This window comes from Neocloeon triangulifer, unplaced genomic scaffold (genome assembly GCF_031216515.1).
Source record: "Neocloeon triangulifer isolate White Clay Creek 2 clone unplaced genomic scaffold, ASM3121651v1 ptg000012l, whole genome shotgun sequence".
Classification (NCBI taxonomy): domain Eukaryota; kingdom Metazoa; phylum Arthropoda; class Insecta; order Ephemeroptera; family Baetidae; genus Neocloeon; species Neocloeon triangulifer.
In genome coordinates, this window is record NW_026775554.1 from 12,306,395 (window position 1) to 12,333,116 (window position 26,722).

Genomic DNA, 26,722 nt, shown 5'->3' on the forward strand with positions numbered 1-26,722 from the left:
TAATTTTTATGGGTGACAAGAATTCATTCAATCAAAGGATTTTTTATGCATTGAAGCGGGTTGGTAGAACTGATTGCCCCACCCTTACTTTTGTTGGTCACCTGACTTTGGGAACGTCAACAATCAACACACACCGGCTGTCATGCAAGGGTGAGCAAGGGTTTTCTTTCTGCTCCTTGACTAAAGACAGTAAAGACTTAATTAATCTTAAATTTATGTGGTACACAACACCATGGATTTTGCAAACGTCATAACCAAGGTTGACTCGGACCTCTTCATAACTGTAAGTAGAAATTTGCATTTTAATTTTATACTTAGGTGAGTTCTGTGTCTAATTTATTAATTACATTTCATTTCATGCATCAAATCACAAGAATAACACACAATTATTTTTTATAAGTAACATTTATTATGTAGAATGTAAATTATAGAATTTGTTCGTTCCTTGCAGATTGTGGAATCCTGCATTGACAGTTTGTGCGGAAGAGCTGAAAATTTTACTGAATGTTCCTTGACAGCAGACGAAACACTTATTGTCTCCAAAGCGATTAAATCTGCGATCGAAACTATTCTGAAACTCAATCTTGGACCACAACAGGTAAGTTGAGGGTTAGAATTTTCTTAAATATTAAAATCTCATGTTTGTTAAAATATGTGAAACATTTTTTTGTCATATAATTTTGAAACAATTTATTAAAAATAAAAAATTCAAATTTTCCAGGTTCCCACATCTGAATGGAATAAAGCAGACTTGAAATATGTAGAGCTTCTGCATAATTGCTTAGAAAAACGACCTGGTGAAGTAAAAGCGATAAGAGTGAAACTTATATTGAACAAAGGAAGTCCAAATTTACAAGACTACAACTGGGATGTCAAGGTAGGAAATATAATTCAAGCATATTGAAATAATTTTCAAAACAAAATAACTTATTTATCTTTGCCGCCGTAAAAGTAAATTAATTAGTTTCATAATTTTTAAGTGGGTTCTTGGTAGCAGCAGTCTCTCATCAAAGGAAGAACCTCTAGCGAATTTTAGTTTTTACCTTCCAGGAGGAGTTTCCCATTTAGTGGAAATGAACAAGAAAGAAATTGATATTTTTATTCAGTCATTGGAAAACAAGTAATTGAATTAATATATACATTTGGTCAGTAAAGCTTAATGCTTTATCCTATCATTAATCTCATTATTTTGTAAATTTATCTAAAGAGAGTATAATTATTGTAGAAAAAACTTTAAATTAAAATGCATTTTTTTCTTAATCACAATTGCTTTTATTTGTTGCTTCTCACAGCAGACCATTGTAATAAGAAATTAAATCAAATAACGAGGTTCCTTGACGTATTGGTATATTTTTTGTAAAAACATCGCTTTATAATGATGGGAAATTGATTAATGTATTATATTCTTACATTCCCAGTGGTGGATTAACATGTGCATTTGACAGGGAAGGAACATGAACTGTGGCAAGATGTCTCTATCTCTATCAGGGTATTTTGTTAAACGTGGCTTGACAACATCTATATAACTACTTTTTGACTTCCATTAATACACACGGCTAATTTTATCCCATAGCAATAATAAATTAGTGTCATGCTTGATAATTATAATATATACGGTTTGCCATCTAAATTATTATTCTCCTATGTCATAATATAATATATATTTTTTAGATTAATGTATACAGTAAAGAATCAACAGCTTTTTATCTATCATAAGCTCATCCGTTGAGCCTCTTTTTAGCAATACATATTTAGTTTTGAATGAAAATATCTGCAACTTTGAGCAGCCAATTAGTTGCACTTAATTTTTTTTTTTGTTCAATTTCAACAAATTTAAATATTTGATTTATTAACATTTTGTAATTATTTAGTTTTGGCACTAATGAAACTGCGCTGTAGTGAAAGTGATGGTAAAAGATAATTGGATGTTAAAAGTTTTTCTGAAACAGCTAAATTGGTGCCATGGTACTTGATGTTAGTTATTTTCATTTAAGCAATTCATTTGATTGTACATATTTTTTATGTTTTCTGTAGGCATTTTTTTTAGTGTTCATCTTGTTAAGCCGACTTTCGGAATATGATGCTATTCATCTATAATTATATTCACATGACATAAAACATCTCAAAGGAAGCAAAAATATCAGAAAATGTCAGTGGCGCCTTTTAATTCCTGTGCTGACAAAAGTGGAAATGATGGAGAATGATATCCTAGCATGTGGTGCCTGTGCTCATTCGACAGGTCCACAAGAACTTATATATTTGCGGAAAGCAAGTCCGTATATATATAAAAATATTCCCAAAATGATCAATCACATTCTTGTGAACTACATAACTCTCGAGACGTTGAACGGTTTAGTCCCGAGTAACCAAATAGCAAGTTCGAAAGTTGTCAGTTGACGTCGATAAATCTTCTTTGTTAGGTACATAATGACTTAAGCAGTCCTTGTTTGTGTATCAAAGGCACCCCTTTTTCCAATGGATAAGTCGGGATACAACTGCCGCACTTTTAAAGACTAAGATGGGGAATGCTGTGGCCTCTATAATAATTTCACTAATTGCATTGTTTTAAGTTAATTACTAATAATTAATTTTAACTTCCTTTACAACAGAAATATTAATTGAGGGATTGAAAATTTAAATTAGGAAAACATTAAAAGTTAAAATTTATATTTATTCCCTATCCACAATTAAATTGCGAAAATGATCAAACTCTATGGTGAAATTTTTGATAGTGAAAGTCACAAGTTTGGGTTTAAAATTATTTTATCGAGGATTATTGAGTAGGCCAATGTTATAGAGCAAATTTCAGTTGGATTAAACGGCAAGATTGAAAAATTCCTTTCCATAATTTCCAACAATAGCAGTTCTGTGCCCTACCTGCTACTGCCAAAATTATGTCAATTTTTATGAAATTATGAATATAAAAATTAAAAAAATTACAATCTTTTTTATTTTGGGTCAATAATTTAATCAATTTATATCAATTTCTTATGAAAAAAATCACATTTTAGGGGTCACAGCTTAAAAAATTCATCCCAATTTTTCATAGTGCGCGCGCGTGTGATTTTTTCACCAAACAGTTAGTATTTCTCAAGGGGTTGCTCTTGGATGACACTTGCAGCCTGCTGCACTTCTTCTGACGTGTACACCTGCTGGATCTCCGGCGGGATGTAGAAGCCGATTGGCGCCGGCGTCTCGGAGGTTGAGGAGGACGGGGTGGGCGCCTCAGGCGGCAGCAGGGTGGACGTGGTGCTCAGGGACTCCATCGCCGGCGGGAAGAAGGTGGTCTCGGGCACGCGAGCTGGCGACTTCGGGGCCACCCCGGGCTGGCCGTTGCTGCTCGGGTAAAGGATGGGCTGAGGGATGATGGGGAAGCCGCCCTTGAGCTGCTCCTCCTGGTGCTTTAGGTACTCGGTGACCTTTGCCTGCCGCTCGTCCGGCTCCTGCGAGGCTCGGATGCAGTAGCACAGCAGCAAAATGCAGAAGACCATCAAGCACACGGCCATTATGATCAGCAGCAGCTTCCACCACGGCAGGTTCTCGTCGACCACCCCGCGTCCGTAGGTGCCGCCGCCATGGTACCCTCCTGCGCGATATTCTGCAAGAAATCATAATTGTAATTAGCTAAAATTCATTTTTGTGCCCAAACCGAAACAGATCAAGAAATAGGGAGAACTTTGTTTCTACTTTCCCAGTAAATTCCTTGAAATTAATTTAATAAAAATTTTAAATTTTTATTTATATTTTTTTGCTTGCAAAATATTGAATTTATTTGAGCACATCAATCTTCTTGCCCCGCCATTAGTCTTGAGTGAACCGAATTAATTAACAGCTTGCAAAACGTTCAAGTAAAAAAGACTTGGGAAAACACACTTTTTCCTCTGATTCAAAGTAAGCACAAGTGCCTGCGCTTGACCTCTTTAAAATTTGGCTCGGTGGCAACAAAAAGGCATTTTGCCCACCAAACTAAATTGCTCCTTTCGCAGCTCGGAAAAGGGCCGCTGGGAAATTCAGACGCGTATAAAGTCGGAGGGAAAAGTGCGGCGTTTCTCTTAACAGACTGGAAACCGCCATGCAAATTTTGAGCAATCCGCGTGACGCGTCCCACTTTTGCTGCTCTCTAATTAAACCGTACAATTGGCGGCGCTTTTTTGTCCAGCGCGAGAAGAATACGTTTGAGCTAAGCCTTATTGCGAAGTCACCCCCGCCAGACAGCATTTTAATTAAATTCCTAATCAATATTTGTGGGACGGCGAACACTCGGCAGGCGAGAGGGAGAGATAAAAAGTGAGCAGAGTTGAAAAGAGTCAAAAGAGTGGGTGGGTATGTAGTTTTCAAAGGGCCGATGCTACCAGCAGCGTGTTACGCACGGACCGGCTTCAATTTATGTGCGCTCCGCTGATAGCCAAAAACGTTTTCCACATACATCTGGTGGCTCGACTGCGGTCGTACACACGTACTGCGCGCTGTGATGGACAGATATGGAAAATGTGCGTGCATATCGAAATCTGCCTTGATGAACCCATCTGGCAACCCATTTTCCAACAACAGTATTTTGTGTTCTCCAATTTTCAGAAAACAAAACTACTCTCATTCATTATCGCGCCTTGTATTATATTTTAACTGGTTGCTTGCCGACTCTCTCACCTTTGGCATTTCGTTTTGCGGATAAAAAGATTTTAGGCCTGCGGCATGCCGTGGTGGAGATAAATTATTTCGAACGGCCGCGATTGCACAGTAGAGCGTGGACTGATTCCCCTGTTGTGGCGCTAAAGCTAACAAAGAAAACAAACAGCCCAAAAAGCTTTTCCCCCGTCGAGAGGGAGAGAGATAGTTTGAATTTTGCTACAAGCGTTCCCCTGAAAACATAATAATATGTTATGATTATAATTATGCTATGAAAATTCAAGTAACCAGCTTTTATTAATTTTTTTTTCTATTTTCCAAAAATTTAAAAACCCTATTTGTCAAATTTATTTACATTGATATGAATTGAAAATTTGCATTCTAACTTGTCTTATTCATTTTGTTAGTATAAAAAATTATCTGACTAAAATAGGGAAATAAAAATTATAATTCACATTAAACTTATGAATGCATCATGTTTGTTGATGTTAATAATCCATTATTTATTATTAATTAATTGATTAATAATAAAAATAACACATGGTATGGAGAATGGTCCTGTAATAATCGTTACAACGGGATGAAGAGGAGGCAAATAAAGAGAATTTAATTAAGACTGATTTAGACATTATTTGAATCACATTCAATTCAATTTTCGAACGGAAAAACTAAATCAATCACAAAATTAAATTTGTTTTCTAGTTTACTTTCTTTAGGATCTTCATTAGAATTTAAAATCAGTATTTTCGAAATGTTTTGGTGCAAACTTTGTCACTTTTTTCCTTTTTTATTTTAGGAAAGTAAATAATTTTTATCATCACATCAATTGATTCAACCATTTAAAAATATTTTGCACGGCGCTTCTGTATACTGAATAAACACATAATAAATAATTTATTTCACTTTACACTTTGAGCAGCAAACAAGATGTCTGGAAATGTAAATAATACAGCGCGACAGTTTTTTCACAAAGAGCGAGTGCTAAAACATAGATGAGACAAAGGCACGAACGGCGGCGGTGGCAAGAGAGAGTGAGAGAAGCCTTTGAGTTTAGTTTGCCGGCTCGACGGGAGAAAACCATCAGCAAAATCCACCTGAGGGAATTGCACTTTCCGTGTGTTATCTCTAGACTCTGCTTTCGCTCCGCACACATGCCTTGCTATATTTGTCTTTGCATTTCGCTTGGAAATTAGCTCGCTCGAGTTAATTGCGCTGCAGAGACGAATAAAGCTGTTCTGCATTTCTGCAATTGTTCCAATTCAACTTGAAAATACATTTTAGCGTTAAATTTTGTAGAAAATTAATTTGATGAACTGGAAAACCTCATTTGAAGGGTCTAAGTTCAGAAATGTGCTAATTTTCGATTTATACGAATTAATTCACAAATTACATAATTGTTTATAAAACTTTTTATCAATTTCTTTTTGAAATCTAAAAAAATTTGCACGTGCTTCAGTTCATAATGAAGAAAAGTCCTTGCAATTTGGCTCTACTCTTTCTTTAATTAAATCTTCTCAAGTGAGAAAGGGATTAGTTTTTTCGAGAATAATAATTGCATTCATCAACGCCGCGCTGCCGAAGAAAATAAGCCGCTCGGAATAAAAACGCAATTTTCCTACCCGCGAGAGAGGCTTCGCTTTGAGATAAACGCGCGTTTAATAGGATCATTAGCTTGGCATTTAGCATGGCGCACAGCACAGCGAATGCAGAATCGAGAGGGATGGAAACGCGAGCGAGAGCGACTCGCGGATTTAACGATTTCTGTGTAACGGCGGCAGAGACAACGAAGTCGCTGGTGCGGCAACGCGGTTGTTGTGCAAAAAGCGGCATCACAAAGTGCTTATTAAATTTGGAGCAATATCGGAGAGCGTAATGACGTAAGGCATTGAGAGTGGAGGCGGAAAAAGGCGAGCAGGCAGAGGAGGATGAGCGACAAAAAGGAGACGGCACAACGGCTTCGTTTCACTACCAATTACCGCGATCCCTTTAATTTAAGAGGAGGTTCAAACGAGCAGGCAGCTTAATGGATTCGCCTGTGACGAGGAAATTTAATTAATTTGAGGCGAGTCAAACCAGCCCCTTTGAAGAAAAAAAAAATAAGAAATTAAGCGTCTGATCAAGAGAAAAAAGCTTGTAAAGAGGGATGGCAAGTTGCTACCAGTATTTACGTGGAATGTAAAATCATGATAAAACTATTGGAATAGCAGTTGCATTTTCCACTCAAATGTGTATTGATTTTCAGATTTAAATAGTTCATTGCTGAGTTGAAGCTATCAAATTTCTTTAGGGTTAAATTTTCTTTCTTCCAATAATTGATAATAAAATTAATTATTTATATTTAAGGATTGAGAAAATTTTCCTTTTTTAGCTGAAAATTGACTGATCATATAAATATTAGGATTTTTCCCCATTATTATTCTTACCTCTGACTTATGTTTGCCTTTGTTTGCATTGAAGTAAACTTAAAAAAAAAAAAATGAGAAATCGAACATGAAATTTGAATTCTTTTGCAGATTGTAAATTATGCGAAATACTAAACAGCAATTTTGATTTTCTGGAGATGGTTTAAAGAAAGAAATGCTAAACAATCAAATTTTCTTGTCATTGCTTCTTCAAAGAAGGTTTATATGTCGATTTGAAAGATTTTTTTACGATTATTTGCCAAAAAACATTTCTAGTTGGAAAAGAGCTTTCCTTTGTGTATCTCCATTCACGCAGGGCCAATAAATAAGTGGATCGAGCGACACAATGAGCACATTTTTGTTATCGCTCTACACATCTGCGATAAGGAAAAACTTGCCAGGCACACAATGGAAAATATATGAGCCGCTTGGTCAATTGTTCCGCCGCATTATTTGCGGCGCCTGTTTTCGTCTTCACAACGAGAGGAATTCTATTCTGTCGTGCCGCCCTCACAAGCAATATAAGCAATGGGAAAAAAGAAAGGTCGCATTGGAATGATTTACTGTAAGTGGACTTTGCCGAGCTGATAGCGCTGCCTTTGCGCCCGTAAGGGTCAGACGCGTCGCTGGTGGTGCCGGCGATGCCTCCGACCCCTCCTCCGCCCTTGGCTTCCGCCCCTTGAATAACAATGGTCGAGAAGATGCCTGCAAAAGAAAGGGTTAATAAGATGTGATTACACGCGAGAGGTATATGTGGAGTCGCGGCTGGCGATCATGATGCCGCCGTTAAAATACATTTTTCAGCTGGCGACGAGCCAGCTGAGGCGCCGCTTGCTGTTTTGTCGCACTCGCTGCTGGGGCAACCTTTTCCGCCCGAGAGCCTTTTGTTTCAAACAATTAATTGCTCAGCAGGAAGAAAATGACTTTTCCAACTTTTTATATATATATAAAATAAAACGGATCGATGTAAATAGCTGGTTTTCGGTTTGCCGCAAGCGGAAGAAAAAAAATTGGTTTATACCAACCGGAATGGATGATGCTAGAAAAACTATTCTGCTTCCCATCCGTTGGAAAACATCCAGAATTGATATGATCGACAGCAGCTATATATCCCGTTCAATCCTCCTTTTGCTGAAGGTCTTAAAAATAAATTTGAGACTTAAATAGAGTTTGAAAAACTATCGTTATTTTATTTTTATTTTCAATCTAATGAAATGATGTTTTCATGCTAAATGTAAAATAAAAATACAAACGTTACTCATAAAATAAAAATTTGAAATGAATAAAGTAAAAAAAAAAAAAAAAAAAATTAAAAATGAGTTCTTTCATAGAAAGAGGAATTTCAAATTGAAATAATTTGTTGCAAGGAAAGGAAAGTACAAACATAAAAGAGAGACCTACAAGAAACTTTGCTGCTCGACAAAAGACATCGCGCACTAGAGACATGCAGAGACTTGCAAATAAATTATCCTAAAGAGGAATTTGAAATTTGTTATAGCTTTTTCGTTTAATGAGAATGTCTTCATTGCTTTGTGTGGAATCAAATTTGCGAAAAAAGGAAGCAAGAAAGCGTAACGGGACTGAGAAAGAGAAATCCCGTGCGTTTGCCCTCCTTCAAGAGTGTATCCGTTCGCAGTTTTCACTATATCAAAAGAGTAGCAGCTGAGAGAGAAAAATATTATATAAAAAAGTGAGCACATATTTCTGCCAGCCAAATTGGTTTTCAGGGTGCCTCTCTCTTTCTTTTATGTGGAACAGAGCGAGGGCGAAATGAAAAACAGCGCGGAAACGACGAAAGCCAGCGTGCGTTCTCTTTTTACGGCGCCCTGCGAGAACAATAAAGGCCGCCGCCGTCCCGGGGGAACATTAGGGTCGTTTTGCATTGGCGAATTCGCGTGATCATCAGATATGCAACCTGCACGACGCGTCTGTTCAGCAGGTTGCATGATGTTTCAACGTGCAGGCGCTCTCGCTACAACTCCATTACCTGTCTGACTTTATCATCCGTCTGAATTATGCACGCCCCGGGTGAGTTATGCGCCTAAGCATTAATTTTCGTCCTCTCTCGCTGCTTCCGAGCAGCGCTCGATGCCACTTGGGAAGCGTTCAACGGGCTTAATTGAAATTTAGATTCATGCAGATGGAGAGACGACGATAACACTCAAGTGAGACGCAATGTGTGTGTGTGCCACTTAGGTGATTAAGGCGTAAACGGCGCTTTTCAAAATTTCGCATACTGATTGAAAGTAACGACCTGCAAATTATTCTGTTTCAATTTTGAATAACAATTCACAAGTAAAAACAAACGCTTCATTAATATTAAAATGGATTGAAAAGATTTTGAATATTTAAAATAAATCTCTACAACTTTGAATTATTCTTGAGGCAGCTTATTTCCAGTCTCACATTATTTGAAATTTGTTTGTATTTTTGTTTCCCTGAAGACCAAATAACATCTGCTGAAGTGAAATCGCCTCAGGCCTACACGGAAAACGCGTTACGCCTGCGACCTTTTCCGACTCATTTGCATGGCGCCTCGTCGGAAAGTTTTAACACAAACGCGGAGAGCACAACAAAAATAAACAAGGCATGGTTTACAATCGTTAGAAGTTGGCAATTAGTAATCACCGCAGAGGAACAAGCTTTCTCGCGCGCGCGCGTCGGATGATTTATCGCGGTGAGAGCAATGCTGCGGGAGCGAAATTAGACAGCAGCAGTCAAGCAACACGGACTCTTTAAAAACAAACAAGCGCCAAGTTCTGCATGCAAATACCCGTTCTTCTCGCCATCGGTTTGTAACACCGCACTGGGAAAGTGTTTGCCTCAATTCTCTTCTCAAATCTATGGAAAACGAAATTAGCGTTGAAGGAAATCAGGCGGCGACGAGGCGGCTCAAGATTCGATTTGCCATCACTTTTTGACACCAAGGTGACACATTATATAGTCTCGCGGATTTGCATGAGTTTCGAGCTCCGAGAAGGAGGGAAAGATAATTTTCAGTGAAACGAGTACAAAAAAGAATAAAGAAAGAAGAGAAAGGAGAAGGGCCCGCCAGCGTTTTCGAACACAGCGAAAGGGATATGAAACGGAGGCAATTTTCATCAGCTCTCTCTCGCTCCCTTTCCCGCCTCCCTCCACCTCCTCCAGCTTCATACAAACCAAACCTCTCTTTTCATTTTGAACATTTCACCACACAATTTGCAATGTAAATGGAAATTCTGCACTGGCTGCTGCCGAGCTAATTTATTCTGCATTGAATAAATAATAATAGACGCCTCAATCGCGTCTCTATACATATCCGACGCGCGCCACTCTATATTTGTGTGTTTCTGTTTTCCGTATGGTTTTGCCTCACCTGAATTGGCCATTATACCAAGTGTCTACCTCGCTCTCTCTCCTCCCATTTCTCTCCACTCGCTTGTGTTGCAATCCGGGCATTGACATTGCGCTGCGCTACATCTCAATAAGCACTCCCTTTGTTTCGTAGAAATGACGTAAAACTCGGGTTCGTTTTGTTTTCAGTCACGCCGGGACCTTCTCTGGCACGGACCCTCTCTGAATGAAATAAAAAGTATAATTTGAATTTCCTCATTTTAGCATGGGAAAATCAGTGCAGAATAGATTTAATCTCAACAAAAGGAACGGCAAAACAATGATTTTACAGAAGAATCATTATTTATCAATCACACTAACTAAGTAAAATTGCTAAGCTCATGACATGAGGAATGGATTCGGATAATCATCAAGTTCAAGATATTAAGAAACAAAAGTTATATAGAATTAATTTGAAAGATTAACACACCTGCTGTGAAACTATGGTAGAAATTAATAAATATTTTAAATAAAAATTCAATTAGATTTTTCTCTTTAGATCTTTAATTTCCTTGTTGATTTTTTCTTTCTTGATTTTATGACAATTTTTAAATGACAATCTTTATGATTAACTTTTATACAATGAAACAAAGTTTTTGTATACCATTGCGCATAAGGTTCAACGCTATCATTATCTCCATCAGAATTGTTTATCTGGCTAAACACTTTAATTCATGTCAGTAATCACAGCTCTGTTTTAAGTGCTAAGCTTTTACCAAAATTAAACGAACCGGGCGTGGTGGCTGCGTTGCTAACCATTGAAAAGTTCAGGCCAGCTGAGCGAAATAGAGAGACACATCATTCCGCACTTGTATTTAGTAAAGTTTCCCACATAATAAATAAAGCAGGCGACAAGTTCGCAGATGCAAAACATGGCTGCCAGGCCTTGGCGCGCAGAGGGCCCTGCCAAGACTCATCAGACTGTCATTTCAAAAGGCCACACAGCCAACAGATAATGCGCGCCCTGAATAATGAATGATCGTGGAGCAGCGACGACGGCGTGCTATGAAAAAAGAAAATTGCTTTACATTTTGCCCGCGCACCAGAGCACACACACGCAGCTCTCCACTCGCAGCTGCCTGGCCATTTTCTCCGGCACACTTCTCTGCTTCTTGAATGTGTGTGACCCGACAAGAAAAAAAATGCGTCCTTGCTTGGTCTCGGCGGTAAACCTGCCCCGCTTTGTGTGTCGCAACGAGCTGCGTGGGTGGATGCACCATAGAGCAGATATAGGGAAGTGTTAAAAAAGCCTAAATTTTTGGATTTGCTTGCTATTTTAATTGATTGTATAAAGATTAAAGATTTATACTAAATTTTGTATCAAATAAAAATTAATTAAACTTTATTTTCCTTATCAAAATGGTATAGAAAAAGAAAAAAGAAATAAACTTTTTGAGAGTTATTTTATATTCTTGAATTGTTACTTTTGTTAGTGCGATTTCAGTTTAAAACACATGACCCAATTAAAAGTGATAAAATTTACCAGAAAATATACTGTAACAAGTCTTATAAAAAATTAAATATATTAAACTATTATAATGCTTTTAACTCTGCCAATATTATCAATAATGGCTAATTAATTTTTAAACAGGGTTTCTGAGCATGAGCTGCTCGCGAGCAAGATTGAGCAAAATTTTGCTCGCGAGCACCATTGAGCACTCCTTTAGTGAGCATGCTCGCGAGCAAATGCTTGCGAGCACCCCAAAAGGGAGCATGCTCGCGAGCAGATATAGGGGAGCACTCCTGAGGTGAGCAGGAGCAGGAGCAGAAATTAGGGAGCACATTTTAGAAGTGAGCAGGAGCAGGAGCAAAATTAACTAAAAATGCTCGAGATGCTCCTTCTGCTCACATTTGCTTTAAAAATTTTACTACAATAACAGAATTTCATACTAAATCTATACTGTATACTGTGAGATCAACAAAAACCAGTGGAGGACGCTTTAGAATCGCAATGCATTATCCCTATGCTCTGACGCTCCGCCTACACCCCTTTCAGCCCTGAGTTCGACCTGCTGCACCTTATGTGCTCCTGGCAAACCTTCAGTCCTCTTGTGTCTTTTCCGCTGTACATAATTTATAAAGAGCTCAATCTCCTGCTTCATATTTATGTGCTCCTGGCAACAATTCGTCTTTTTAAATAATAATGAAATTATTTTATGGAAACAATTTTATTATTTTAATTATATTAAATTTTTTATATGGTCTTAATTTGGTATCAAATTGATGTCTTTGAATTTTGCTAAATTATTTCGGCATAATAAATTTCTTTCAGAATAAATTAAAAACCTACATGCCGAATTTTCATATCAAACATGAGCATGACACTGCTTGGGAGCATATCGCAGGAGCAAAAATTGCTCGGAGCAGCATTGAGCACTACTTCAGTGAGCATGCTCACGAGCATCTGCTCGCGAGCACCCCAAGAGGGAGCATGCTCGCGAGCAGATGTAGGTGAGCACTACTGAGGTGAGCAGGAGCAGGAGCAGAAATTAGGGAGCACTTTAGAAGTGAGCAGGAGCAGGAGCAAATTAATTTGAGCACCTGAAAAATTTTGTGCTCAGAAACCCTGTTTTTAAATAAGAGATGGAATTAAATTGATAAGTTAAATAAATACACATAACATAAATAAATGAAATTTTTGATTAAGAACCTCCATTTCTTATACCTTCAATTGGGCTCATAAATCACAAAATCAGTAATTCTTGCAGCAAGAACAAAAAATCTGGATGATGGACAGGATAAATTTGCCAAGGTGAAAGAAAACTTTTGTATGAAAAATGTGAGCGTCACTGCAAGTGTGCCGTGGCAATTCATAAAGCGCTCATTCAATTACACCTAACGGCACAAGTTCTGGCCCATAAATTTCGTCTTGTTATTGATGAGTCTTAAATCTCGTTAATAAGATTAACTGACTACGCATTCATTCTTCTTGCGACATCCAGTCATGGGCGGAAATTATTCGAACGGAGCGACAGCTATTACGCAATAAGCAAAAAAGGCCGTTTTGCAGAAATAAATGGGGAAATAACAAACGGAGCTCTCTCCAGAAAGGGGTGAAAATGGCGTAATCAAGTTAAACAAAGGAAGCAAATAGAGACAAGCAATGGAGGCACGTCAGCTTTTCAGGGGTGTTGCGAAGAATACAAATGAAGGATCGGTGCGGCCGTCACTCGGGTCATTCATCACTGCCCTGGATAGGGCTGAAAATGTGTGTGTTCAATGAGGTGAGTTCCGCCCGCTGAATTTATTGGCTGCTGTGTTTAGGCGGTCGGTTTTCGCTCTCTCGTCCGTCCCTTCAATACACCGCATCTTTCATAGAGGCGGCGGAATTGCAGCGAGTAAATGCTTCTTGACAACTAACTGTAGCTCATCAATTTTTCATGCGAGACAGAATACTGCGCAAAAGTTTCCTTTTCGCTGGAGAAGTTGTGAATATCAAGCCGAGATGTTCGCTTTTTTGCGAGACAGATCTGCTTTTGGCTGACGCCATTGGGTCTGCAGATGCTGCGAGTCAACCCAAACTTTTTATTTTTATTTTTGTGTGCTTGTTCGTTTTTCAGGTTGATGGTGCAGGAAATAGCTGCGGATCTATTGAATCTCTAAAGGCGTAAAATTCCCACGCAAATCCTTTTCTTTACATGAAAAAATTGTTCCTAAAAAAAGGATGAAAAAAGTTTGAAGAGAATGATGAGTTTACTTCAGTAGCCAGTTATTGAGGTTCAATATTATTTATAATATTTTACTCTGATTTAGGATAATTTAATATAAAAGCATATTTATAAAAGATTCGAATAATTGTATGTAATTTAAAAAAAGGTTAAATTAAACTCTGAATTGAAAAGTTCAAATAATTTCATTAAATTCGTCCCCAAAGCACAGTCTCTCCTCGTCCATTATCAGTTTCAATAAAAAGCAACATTAAACTCTTTTTGAGATACTCATTCGGACCACTTATTGCTTTTTGTCTGTTCTTTGTGATGACGACCTAAGTAGAGCTCTTTAGACTCGATTGCGAGCCTTTTGTGTAACCGAATTACGCAACAAAAGGGCCTGCAAACGAGAGTTGAGAAGTCAATAATCGTTAAAAGCTAGGTTGCACATCGAGATAAAAGTTTGATACCGAGAGAGGAATTGACGCTTCCAAAATACTAAACTTCCTTTGCAAGTTTTATATTAGTTGAAGCTGAAGCGGAGAAAACTTTCTCCATTCTTTCCACTCTGTGCGTTGCCATCGGCATCAGCGCAATATTTTTAATATTGCAAAGAACATCCCCTTCAGCAGTAATCACTCCTCCCGCGGTTGAAAGAGGAAATTGAGGATCTGCCGTTTCTTTCAATGCAAAGCATCTCCATTGTTTTTGCTGAACAGATCTTTCAAGTTGTAGAAGAAAATGCGCCAGAGGCAATATTTCTTCTCTTTTCTCTTATAATAATAGTCAATGCGGGTCACGTTCTTCTTAATAATAATCATCAGAAATGACAAGATGTTTAGGTTTTACTTGACATTGAAATAAATTGTTAGCAAATTTGCATGATTATAATTTAAAATTATTTTATGTTTAGAGAAAGTCCTGAAATAATGCAAAATAAAGGTAAATTCTTTAACTTTGTAAATAATGAAAGATTTAAACATATTGTTCATTAATTACGCGATTGAACAATTATTTAAATTTTAGTTGTCTTTTAATGCATTAACTCAGTATTGCTTTTTTTCTGAAGATAAAAAATTAAAATTTGAATATTGCTCTTAAATATTTATGTAAATCACATTTTATTACTTTGACTTGACTCTTGTCACGTATAATGTTGGATGTTGGAATCGCGGCCAATTTCTAAGAAAGCAGCCGTTTTATTTCTTCAGAGACGCGCACATGCCGCTCAAGTCGTTTCAAAAAATGGAATAAAAGTCGGCGGCCGATGCTTCTGGGGATTCGCTTTCATACAATTTACGCACTCGTGTGCTGCAGCCATGCTCGACCTGAACACGGCTGCCGTGATTGATATTCCGGAGACGAATCTTGTTTCGCGCAGCACCCACGGAAAAAGCGGACCAACTTTTCGCCCACTGCCGATCGCTGTTTTTCTTCTCTCAGCAGTTTTCTTTGCGTTTCCTGCGAGCAAAAGGAAAATATTTTCCGCCTCTCCTCTGGGCTTGTGCACTGGATAAGGTGAATGGGCGCGCGGATAAGGTACGTTTGTAAATCTAGAGAACTGGGTACGTCGTTGCAACTGTTCCAACAATTCAGGCACGGATCGATCCGAAAGTGGGAGTGCGTGCAGACTCTCTCTCTCTCTCTCCCTCCTGCGGACTCGCCCGCAAGACGCGAGAGGGTGTTATGGAGACGCGCGGAATTCCAACCCTTCGGTCTAGACACGTTCCTCCTTCATAATGCAGAAAGCCACTTCTCGCAAATGTTCTCATTAGGGGAGGTCGGCGAATTTTAATTAGCCTTATTGAGCCGCGCCTTTTTCCAGCGCAACTTTGGCAATGCTTGTGACGCTCGTTGGCCTAATTGCGTGCTTGTCGCTGATGTGTCTCGCGCCTGGTTTACCAAAATGACTGTTGTAAACCCACGTCGTTGAGGAAATACGTGTCGTTTTCATAAAAATTTGCTCTTCTTGTAACAAGGAGATTTCCTTTTTCCTTTTTAGCATTAAAGTTTTGGAATGTTTTTTTTTACTTTCGAATTTGTATAATTTGGAATAAAAAGCTTACAAATTACATTTTTTTGCAGTGCAAGATAAATACTGATACCCTCATTTCCACATCAACTATATTTGAATTTTTAGAACGTAATTGAATTCAAAACTTATAAGATGTTTGAAAACTTATTTGATTTTAATTTTTAAATGCCACATACTGACAAGAATAATAAATAATAATTATTAAGCATCTTAAAAAGGTATCACAACAAAAATTTCATTTTAAAATAATTGCATTAAAATTTTACTCATTTGAATCCGCTTAGAAGAGTGCAAAAAGAAATTTTCAATATGAGCTTTGACAAAAATATATTACAAAATTAATCTTATTTGTTGTAAATTTTTACAAATAAAAATGAAATAGTAGTATAATTAATATAAATAAATTAAATTAAAATAAGGATATTTTAAATATTTTAAAAGGAAATCAATAACCATTTCACGAAAAAAAAAATATTCCGATACTCAAAAAATTGCAATTTAATATGTTTGAATGCAAGTAAAATACAGACGTTTTTAGAAAATCAAACTCATTTTTTCTCTTTTGCTGGAAATCAAATGGATAAGCTGAAAGGAAATTCACTGCCTGCCATCCGCACGTTGCAGGTTCGTCTGGTGAAAATCTAACGGTTTTTGCACCGGCTTGGATTTCACAGGATTACCTGGGATTTCGCTCAATCCGACGGGCCGTGATAAAAAAGCCTCATTGAAACGAATCGGAAAAAACTCGCCCCACTCATTTGGTCGACCATAAATCTCGCACCGCCGCCGGGATTTCTTTTCATTTGGTATCGGCGGCTGCGAGCAATAATTGAGTAATTAAGAGCGGAGTTGTTAGCTGCCGTAAAACGACATAAAAGCGCCCGGTGGTGTTTGCGAAAAAGCCAACAAGCCGAGCAGAGTGCCTCGCGGCCGAGAGAGCTTCAACTTTGTTCGCTGCGAGTATTGATTCGACCGCCAGTCAGAGAAAGGGATGCGTTTCCGATTTTTTCCATCGGTCCGTCGTCTTTTTGCGAGAGGCGTTTTACTTGCAAATTGCCAACCGTAATAAAGTGACGTCAAACCTGGAATGGGCAGATGCAAATTGGGTCATTTTCACCGTCATCGCCTAATTAATTCGGTTGGCGGAGAAAATTGATTGGTCAAGAACGCCTGTTGTCTTTGGAACGTGACGAAAAAGGTAATGCCGCTGCAATTAGTTTTGCACAAAGGGCACGTTGGAGTAACTTAAACGTGGAGATGGAAGAGATTCGTGAGTTCAAGTCACTAAAGCAGATTGTCGGAGCTCTTGACAAAACGATTCTTTTGTTGAAAGCAGCAGGGGTATCTTTTTTTAAACGAGTATAAAATCTCCTGCTCTTACAAATCTGTTGACTTTTAATGCTTATTTTGTGCCTCCACTCGGGGAAAAGCAATTTGCGCATAGAAACAAATTTAATAATAACATAGCAAATTGAGAGTATTCCTTTTTTAAACAACCAATATTTTGGGAATCTGATTTATAATGTCAAAAATAATTTTATAATTTACTATTCCTACTGTTATTTTGTGGACCGTATTAATAAAATAACCAAAAATGACAGTACAAATTTTGATAAGAGTTAAACTTTGTTGAAGGTTTTTTTTGATTAATTTGGATGAAATAATTTCATTAATATATGTTTCTTTAAATTTTCAGTACTTTTCTATTAATTTTTTCCAATAGCTGAAAGAAGTTACGAATATTTGTAAATTGCATTTTAAAGAACTGAGCTTGAAAAGAAACGCCGACGTTATCAAATGCAGCTTTTTGCTGAGAGGACGATGAATGGCTGGATAAATGCATGAATGAGTGTGTAGAACGCTTTAGAAATTGAATCTGGGTGGTGCAAAAAGAGTAGAGAGCAAAGCCGCTCTGCAACACTCGAGAACTTGAATGGGTCGAATGTTTTGTCTGACTTGAGTGTTGTATGCAGCAAACAAAGACATCTGTCAATAAACACTCATGTCGCTGGCAAGCAAATTTAGTCTTCAACGTCCTAAAAATGAAAAGCCCACTTTTTACGGTAATCTTCAGTGTACCTTTTATCAATATTCAAACCATTCAACGTAAAGATAATGTTCATTTCAATATCGCGATTTCAATGAACAAACTTTTTGATGAAACAAAATCCAGCTTTCTCGGTGAAGATGAACAACATTATTGTTTCTGCATGATACTGAAAAGCAGCAGGGAGTTTCTTTACTATGCAGAAACAATAAAGTTGCTCATCTCCACCGTTGAATCCGAATTTTATTAAAAAAAAAAAACCCCCGAGTTCCAAAAGGTTCCACAACAAGAAATACTTTTTATGTTAATATTAATATGCAAATAATTGAAATAATACTGAAACGCGATAGCTTTTCTGTTTTCAGAATTTTTTTTACATATGGTTGAAAATGTGAACTTTTTTATCCTTTCAAATAATTTCCTTGCTTAAATAGTAAAATGTAAATAAATAATCCAATATATTTGCTCCCGTTTATGTATTGAAGCTTTTTGAAGATCTCCTTCAATCCAAACCCCTTCCCTTCAAATAAACACATCCTCTTCCGCCACAGATAAAACGACTTTCTTGTTGTCAACAGACGTTCGTCTTCGAGAGTGAGGAGCAGACTTGGCTGCTGGGATATTACGAAATGCGATCAGAATGATATAAGCTACGTGTGTGCGCGCTGATAGCACTTAACAACGTTTGCAACCGGCGCGTTTTTATTTCCCCAGGCAAAGCGAGTTTTTCCAGCACTTTGTGCAGGGCGCGACGCCGTTTTCCCGGCGGAACTGAGTGCGTGTTTTCTTGTTTGCCGACTGTTGTGAGAGCAGAGCACAGATACACATTGCACACACGCGAATTTTTATGCATCCAGAGCAGCTTGATGGGAATTATTTGGCCTGATGCCACAACTAGCAAAAATGAATCAATTTTGCCTTGGCCTCATTTGGAAAATGGGCCTGCAGTGTCAGGAGAACATAAATTTTCACCCACCAGCTGTCACCAACCGTCCCACCCCCAGGGTAAAACACAGTGCACGACAATACGCAGAGGCCGCACTTGCTTTTTGTGCCGCAAAACTGCTAATTTCATCGAGAACACGATACAAAATTATTCAGGCGTGTGAATACGTCGAGGCAGAAATGTTTCAAGACTGACAAATTAAAAAAAAAATATATTTTTATTGTTTTGTAAGTTTTATTCAATTTGGTCCAAAAACTTTTAACAGTAATTGTTGATGTTAAATAAGCAAATGCTGAGACCACCATATATAATAAGATTTTTTTACTTCATATTTTGAAAAATTCAATACTATTATTTTACATCATAGTTTCAGTCCGCGTTATAAAATAAAAATGCGTATTTCCAAAATCAATATTACAATTTAAAAATGACTTTCATGGATGCTTATAGATTATAATCATTATTTGTATTGCCATTTACAATGTTATGGGGCAATCAATTAATGGATATTGGATATAAAGAGCTGATAATACCACCTTGTCGTTAAAAATGCAATTGATTGATTTTTCCGTCCCTATTAACATGCAATTCAAAAAATTTACCTCACAATCAGTAGCAAGGATGTTGGCGCAGCGAACGAACGAACTTTCACAAAAATTCAATTGGCTTTTCAAGCTAAATTCGATTTTTGGCCTGTCATGCTTGGAATCACCTAAAATTCTTCGTAAAGTTTTTGAATGTTCTATCTTAGTTATCGCAGGTTTATCTCTTTTGGAGGCAATCGAATCCATATTTCTTTTTTCCAAAAGACATAATGTGAACTATTTGGATTATTATATAAGCAGCACTTTTTATTTTTTATTCGTAACCTTGAATTTTCTTCCCGCCATTCTTCTCAAAATGAGACACCACACACTTCGGAGTCTTGTAAGGGAGAGTCTGAGTGTGAAGGGATTTATAGCGTTTTCCGAATTGTCACCCAAGCACGTCCTTTTACGTCATGCTATCGTGCCCATCGTGATGGCCACGCTTTCGTTTACTTTATTCTTTGTCTTACTCATCTTACGAATCAGTGGTAAGTCCAAGTACGTTCTTGTGGATTTCAAAAACAACACGATGACCTTCGTGCTCTACAACCAACATATTGTAATGGTTCTTTCGGAGTACGCCGTGTATAGGTTTCTCGGTGGTTTGCTGCAATACATTATGGTTTGCAAAAAGTTCTTGCACAATGCAGTTCTCTTCGTCCTGCTCGCCATTCAGAGGAATCAAATCAAAGAGCTTAAATTAAATCTGAACCTGGCTGTCCAAAAAAATTTTGGTTTCCAAGGACCAAAAATCTCATTGAACGAATGGATCAAACGCCAACAAGAAGTTTCTAGGTAAATATTTATCATTTATAAAAAGGGTTGGAAACTGGAAAAATTCTGGATTGTTCCATTTAATTATTCCACAGAAAGAGCTCATTTCTAAAAAAATTTGATGCGAAAAAAGAAGAAATTTTGATTCAATACAAAATTTTTGCCTGTTTTAGTTGTGATATTTATAAAGTTATTTTTATGTATTGCATGTGAGCAGATTTTTGAGCAAATTCAACAAAGCGTTCACTCCTTATATCTTAACAACAATAATTCTAAATTCGGCGACAATTTGCTTGGCGGCCTACACCATCTTGAAGGTTTTGGAAATCAGAACTCTAAACGCACAGCCATTTGAATAACGCTTCAATATACACGCAGAGAGGGGTGACGAACCAGCCCATCCATTCGCATTACGTATTGATTTGTCTGACGGAGTTGGTCATTTTTTGCCATGCGGGACACGCACTGAAAAAAGAAGTAACGATTCGGAAAATTGGTTCGTCCGTCATCATAAACTTATGGATTTCGTTCTTCTCAGGGACAGGAATTGGTCAGCACCGTTCGCCGTGTTCCGGTTTTGGCAGCGGGTTGTGGCGTGGGCCATACTTTGACGATGATCGCGGCCGACTGCGAAAACACCCTCAAAGTGCAGTGCGAACCTTTCTTCACGCTTTCTTTTGAGCTTCTCATCTCGCTTGCCAGTCTCATCGTAACGTACTTTGTAATTCTGCTACAAATTTGAACCAAAACGGGAAAAAAGTAAAAAATTTGCATTGATTTAGATTGAAAATGGGTGTTGTTTGATAAATTTTAGATTCAGATACTTTAGGAAATAAAATTTAGTAAATTCTGTCATTATTCATATCTTTTAAATTATCTCTATTTTATGGCTATTTTTTTGTACATAATTTAAATTATATGAGAATTAAATTCAAGCAGCAGTAAAACAACTATAAATAAATAGCGAAGAAATAGCTTCAGATTTTTTCATTTGTATTTTAAATTAATTTTACAGAAAAAATTTAAAACAAAGGAGCAGAAATTGATATAAATATTCTTTTGATATATTAAACGTTTAAATATAGTTGGGTCGCCTCAAATGGCCCGAAAAGAAATTGCCCGAACGCATGTCGCGGAAATTGCCCGAACCGGAAATAGCCCGAAAGAACTTCCCCGAAGGAAGTTGCCCGAAGACTTTGACAGCGGGAAGGAAAATGACCGAATTTTTTGCGGAAATAGCCCGAAATGAGACTGAAACTAGACCTTTCAATGCGTGACCAAAAAATGGTTCTTTAATGAACTAGTAGCAAATGAGCAGTTGGGATTAGGATTTAAACAGAGTCTGAATCAATCTGCTGAGCGCGTGAGCTGGCTTTTGGGGAACACACTTGAAAGAAGCGTCTATGTGTACCTGCTTATGACCTCCCATTTCTTTTACCAGCTCGGGATCCCCGAAAAAACAAGCTTTAAAAATATTATCACTATAGCTTCCTAAGAAGAATTTGTTGTTTGGGTCTCGGACCGTTGAGGCGATTCGGGCACGCTCTGCAGAATTAAGCAAATCTTCTAATTCCACGAGCGTGTCGGGAATGTTAGGCAAAATGTGCGGCGCCGAACCTTCTCAAGAGTGCTAACTATATTGCCAAATCCAACTAGTGGCGCTACGACTCGAAAACTACAATATAGAGAACTAACCGTGATTAATAATGATAAGTGAATTAACAAAAAATATACTAACTTACTCAGCACTCTGGGACACTTTGTTGAAGATGCCTTTCAAAGACATTGTGCTGTTCATGGCACACTCCTTCAAACGCTCCTCAAAAATGAGAAATGCTGATCGAAAAAGTAGAGAGAGGAAGATAGAGAGCGAGAGAGAGTATGTGTGTGTGTTTGTATAATGAAACGCAAAAACATTAAATTTGCTATCTGTACATTCTATAAAGATATAAAGAGTGCTTATATGCAACCTGCTGCGAATTCGGGTAACTTCCGATTCGGGCAATTTCTGCGCAGATTCGGGCATATTGCTCTTGAGAATTCGGGCAGATTCCGTTCTGCAGACGTTCGGGTAACTTCCGATTCGGGCAATTTCCGAGCAAAAACGTTCGGGCAATTTCTTTTCGGGCCATTTGGGGTTCACCATATAGTTTTATAACAAATTTTTATTATTATTAGCAATAATTTATCATGTTATGTATTTTTTTTTAATAAATCTGGTAATAAGGCTTTAATACGAGATCCATAAAGACAATTTAGGAGAAAAAAATAATAATTTTTGTTGAAGAGGCACGCGGAAAATGCAGCCGCAATTATTGGCAGCGATCAGGAATGATCGTTATTGGCGGCGGAATTCGCACCTCGGCTGCATGTTGATCCGTTCAAGGCAAACAAGTAATTAGTCTGCATTGCATTCCGAGGCCACCGTCCCACCACTAATCCAATTATTTTCGGGTGGCGCCGTCGAACGCTAGGGGGTGACGAACGGCTCCAATTCCCCCGAATCGGCGATGTAGAGCTGAGTCTTCTAATTAACGATCGCGGAGCTTTCCCTTAATGAACTCGTTTGTGCCTCCGATCCGCCGCCGCCAATTTCGCAGGCCGCGATTGTTGTCGTGCACAAACGCTAACCCCATAAAATGACGCCGCAAACTCATTTCAGAACATACAATTAAACTCTCATATAGAATCCAGGAAGCACTCATTGCCAGTTTCAATTCATCTCAAAAAGTATATCCTTTATTTAATTTAATTTGATACGAAAAAACTAAACGGTTCGAATGAGGTTTTTTAATTTTCAAATCACAAATTTATTTAATTTTTTTTTTACCATCAGTGTTAATTTACAAAATTCCATTCAGCACTTTGAAATTTCAATGTGTGTTCCACAAAAATTCGGTTTAAATTTACTTGAAATTGATTCTACAAGAAAATGTGCATTAAATTTCAGCAATGCAAAAAATGAATTTTGTCATCATCCGAAATTGAAATATACATTTTCCACGATGCAGCGGCAAATAAAAAAATCTTATTTGATGAAATTTTGATAAATTATTTTATGCTTAAATCTGGCCAGCTCATGCCAATTTATTCTGATTAAATTGATAATTAAGTCACCTTTTCTCCCACAAATAAATTGCATGATCGGTGCTCATTTTATTAATAGAAAATTTTGATCGTCTAGGATTTGCGAACCTACTGATTTATGTCGGGAAGCGACACATGGCAAAAGTATAAATGCTTTTGTATCATAATTCATGTCTCTTCATAATGAATAGATTTCACGAGTCTGCGTGGCCACAAAGCCATTTGTGCCACAGCAATATGCTGACCACGGCGATGATATTATAAAAGTCGCTCTCTAGCAGGAAAATTTCGCAGCCGGCAGCAACCACCACCCTTGTAACGCATTTCCGCTGAGAGCAAATATCGGGATATTGCCAAAGTTAGTTTTTTATTCGTTGGAGAAAAACCAAAAAACACTAGCGACGAACCATAAATTTGCAGATACATCTCTTTTCATGAGATAGCGCGCTGTTAAGGGAGAAATCTATAATAAAAAGAGGGTTCATCCGGTTCGCAGATGAAAAATGCGCCTCGCATTAGTTTGAAGAGAGCAAAAAGGAAACGGCGGTGGCCACATAAATATACGCTACGGCAAACCGACACTCACTCAAAATTAGTTGCGATTTTATTTCATGATTCTTTTGAAAATCCGCAGTACGCCAGTAAATTGCACCCTGCGCGTCGGAGAGAGTCCGGGCCGGGGGATGAGTTATGGTGAAATAAATAACGCAATTTACAATTTGCGAGCAGCGTGTTTGGTGGCGCGGAACCGCCCATTTGGCTCTCCGAGGCTGCCAGATGGTGGGTGTTCATTATGCTGGCAAAATTATGAACAGCCAAATTTACAACGCGCGCCTCTGACGCTTTTTGTCTTAATGAAAACGCGAAGACAAAGTTTTGGGCCGCGTTAATCAGATTTCCATCCGCGACAAGATGAGAGAGAAGGAGAGACGCACCTGGAAATTTGCCCGTCGCTTTATTGCAAAATTTTAATGCCGCGCTTCTTCCTGAAGAAGAGCTCACTCGAGCGTGCAAAGCAATAAACTTTTATTATGCATATTGCACACTTTTAACGAGAGCATACATAATCTATGAATGAGCAAAAGGAAACTATTATAATACATGCACACGGGCCAAAGGGTGCTTTAACCGCTGGTTTGATGGATATATTAATAAATAGTAATGAAAGGAGAAGCAGTAAAAATTGGTTAAAGACCGCTTTGTTGCTCCTCTTGTCATGCAATTTTTCGGAAAATGTGGATGCGCTTCATTTTTTGAAAACGAGATGGTATCCAGATAAAATACATGGTAAATCACTTCTACCAATAGCATAAACAAGCTATAGAAATGCAAATTTAGGCAAATGGAATAAAAGAAATAATCATTTCAGATTTCTGAACGATTTAAATCAGAAAGTATGAATGAGAAAATCCATATTTTTTCAAAAATATATAATTAATGTATCGGTTGCTGTTATGTATGTTGTTGCAATTTTTTTCTTTTATTAAATTCTTAATAAATTACAAAAGCTTTTAGCAATGATTGTGGCAATAAAACTTTCAGCTGGAACAAGTAACGCTTATCCATTAACGCGGATTAATATCTTGCCTCGTTGGCCACAAAATCCGCTCTCAGAGATTATCGGTAATCAAAACTTCGGCGTGGCAGTTCGCAAAATGAATTCTCTGGAGGACATTAGCACAAAATGTGATTTCAATTTTCCTCGCTAGTGCTTTTTCATTATTTACGCTTTGGGTGCATCATTTCAAAAGTTCGCTCATAACTCACGGCTCCGGATCAGAGTTAATTAGAAAATTATGATTTTCATCCGCACTGCTCTAATTAATGCAAGAGTGTTTTATTTATTTCACTCCTTTTTGAAAAATCTGCGGTAGAAAACATGTCGGTCTGCACGTTCCAGTTTTGGAGACCAACGGAATGTGTACTTACTGCTTTTATTGCCATTTTTTTTATTCTTTTACGACGCACGTAGCCTCTTCATTTCGTTACAATCATAATGCTGCTGCTCGTATTTCCTTATGGTATGACACAAATTTTATGTGCGTTCCGCCCGCTAGACTTCATTGTGATGCTGGCAGTATCCGACCGCTCTGTCATCTTGCGCCCTTCACGAAGGACATCTATTCTTGAGTGATGACACTCCACAATATTTACTCTAAAAAGTGTCTTTTTTTGACAAATTCTACTAGTTTATTTAAAAAACCACGCTTCAATTTTACAAAATTTTTAACTTCATACTATTATACCAATTCTAAGGAATCAAAAGGAGGAGCATTTTAACTCTCGTTTTATTATACATTTTGTTTATTAAATGGCGTATTTTTGCAACACTTACAATTGAGAGCCAAATGAAATATCATTTGTTAGCTAAACAGTTAACTTTTACTCAGCTTTTACTAAAGATTGAAGTATTTATTTTAGATTGAATTAAATGATAAAAAAGGTCTGAATTGTATCATCAGGGATAATATTGCAGTATTTGTTTTTCTTGATAAATAAAAATATTTTAGAACTCAAATCTTAGAACGTTATATTTTCCAGATGCAACGAATATAGTGAATTAATTTCCTATTAATTTTAGGCAACTTCTTGAATAATTTCAAAACTCAAAAAATTCATTGAATTTAAAAAATTGTGTATGATTAATGACCTGAAATGTCAATTGACAATTCTATGATTCGGCAATAAGTAAAATGTTGGTAAACTAAAAGCAAATAGCATCTTTGGTAGAAATTAATTTGGATTTTACAAAAGGCTCTGCCAAGTTGGGAAAAGTCTGTGACGAAAATACTATTTCCATGCAAATTTTCCGTATGCGGACTATGCGGAGGTGATGCAACACCTGGCGAGACGTAGTTGAGCGCGCGAATTTTGCATCAGCACGTTAGAATAATTTCATAATTTGACGGAGGGGAAATAATAATGTGACTTACCGACTACAAGGCAGAAGAAAAGAAACTTCTTGTCGAGCAGCGGCTGGCGTGCCATTGTTACCAGGCCAGGGTGCAGCGAGCACACTGCGTGCGGCGCAAGGAGACTGACTTTTCCTGTTTGTGGCACCTCGTTTCCAGCCGAGCACCGTCTGAATGGGGGGTGATAAAGGGATGGAGCCTCGCAGCCTCCCTGCCTGCACCAGTGTCGTGGAGGGTCACGTGACCGCCCGCTCTCTGGCGTGCGCCGCTACATATTATTTGGA

The 26,722-nt window shown here is 37.8% G+C and overlaps 2 protein-coding genes across 3 annotated transcripts; one reads left to right on the plus strand and one right to left on the minus strand.

Annotated features, from left to right (window-relative positions):
* Positions 1-106: 106 nt before the first annotated feature.
* LOC132196636 (uncharacterized) lies at positions 107-1,260 on the plus strand. The gene is made up of 4 exons (XM_059619424.1): positions 107-283; positions 452-598; positions 722-877; positions 981-1,260. The coding sequence occupies exons 1-4, from the start codon at positions 233-235 to the stop codon at positions 1,122-1,124; spliced, it is 498 nt and encodes a 165-aa protein (XP_059475407.1). The 5' UTR covers positions 107-232; the 3' UTR covers positions 1,125-1,260.
* On the minus strand, positions 1,260-26,722 carry LOC132196635 (uncharacterized). Of its 2 annotated transcripts, XM_059619422.1 has the most exons (3): positions 26,460-26,722; positions 7,593-7,733; positions 1,260-3,598 (listed from the first exon to the last, which is right to left on the minus strand). In XM_059619422.1, the coding sequence occupies exons 1-3, from the start codon at positions 26,512-26,514 to the stop codon at positions 3,081-3,083; spliced, it is 714 nt and encodes a 237-aa protein (XP_059475405.1). In that variant the 5' UTR covers positions 26,515-26,722; the 3' UTR covers positions 1,260-3,080. The 2 variants fall into 2 exon arrangements, with proteins under 2 accessions (XP_059475405.1, XP_059475406.1); XM_059619423.1 differs by lacking the exon at positions 7,593-7,733.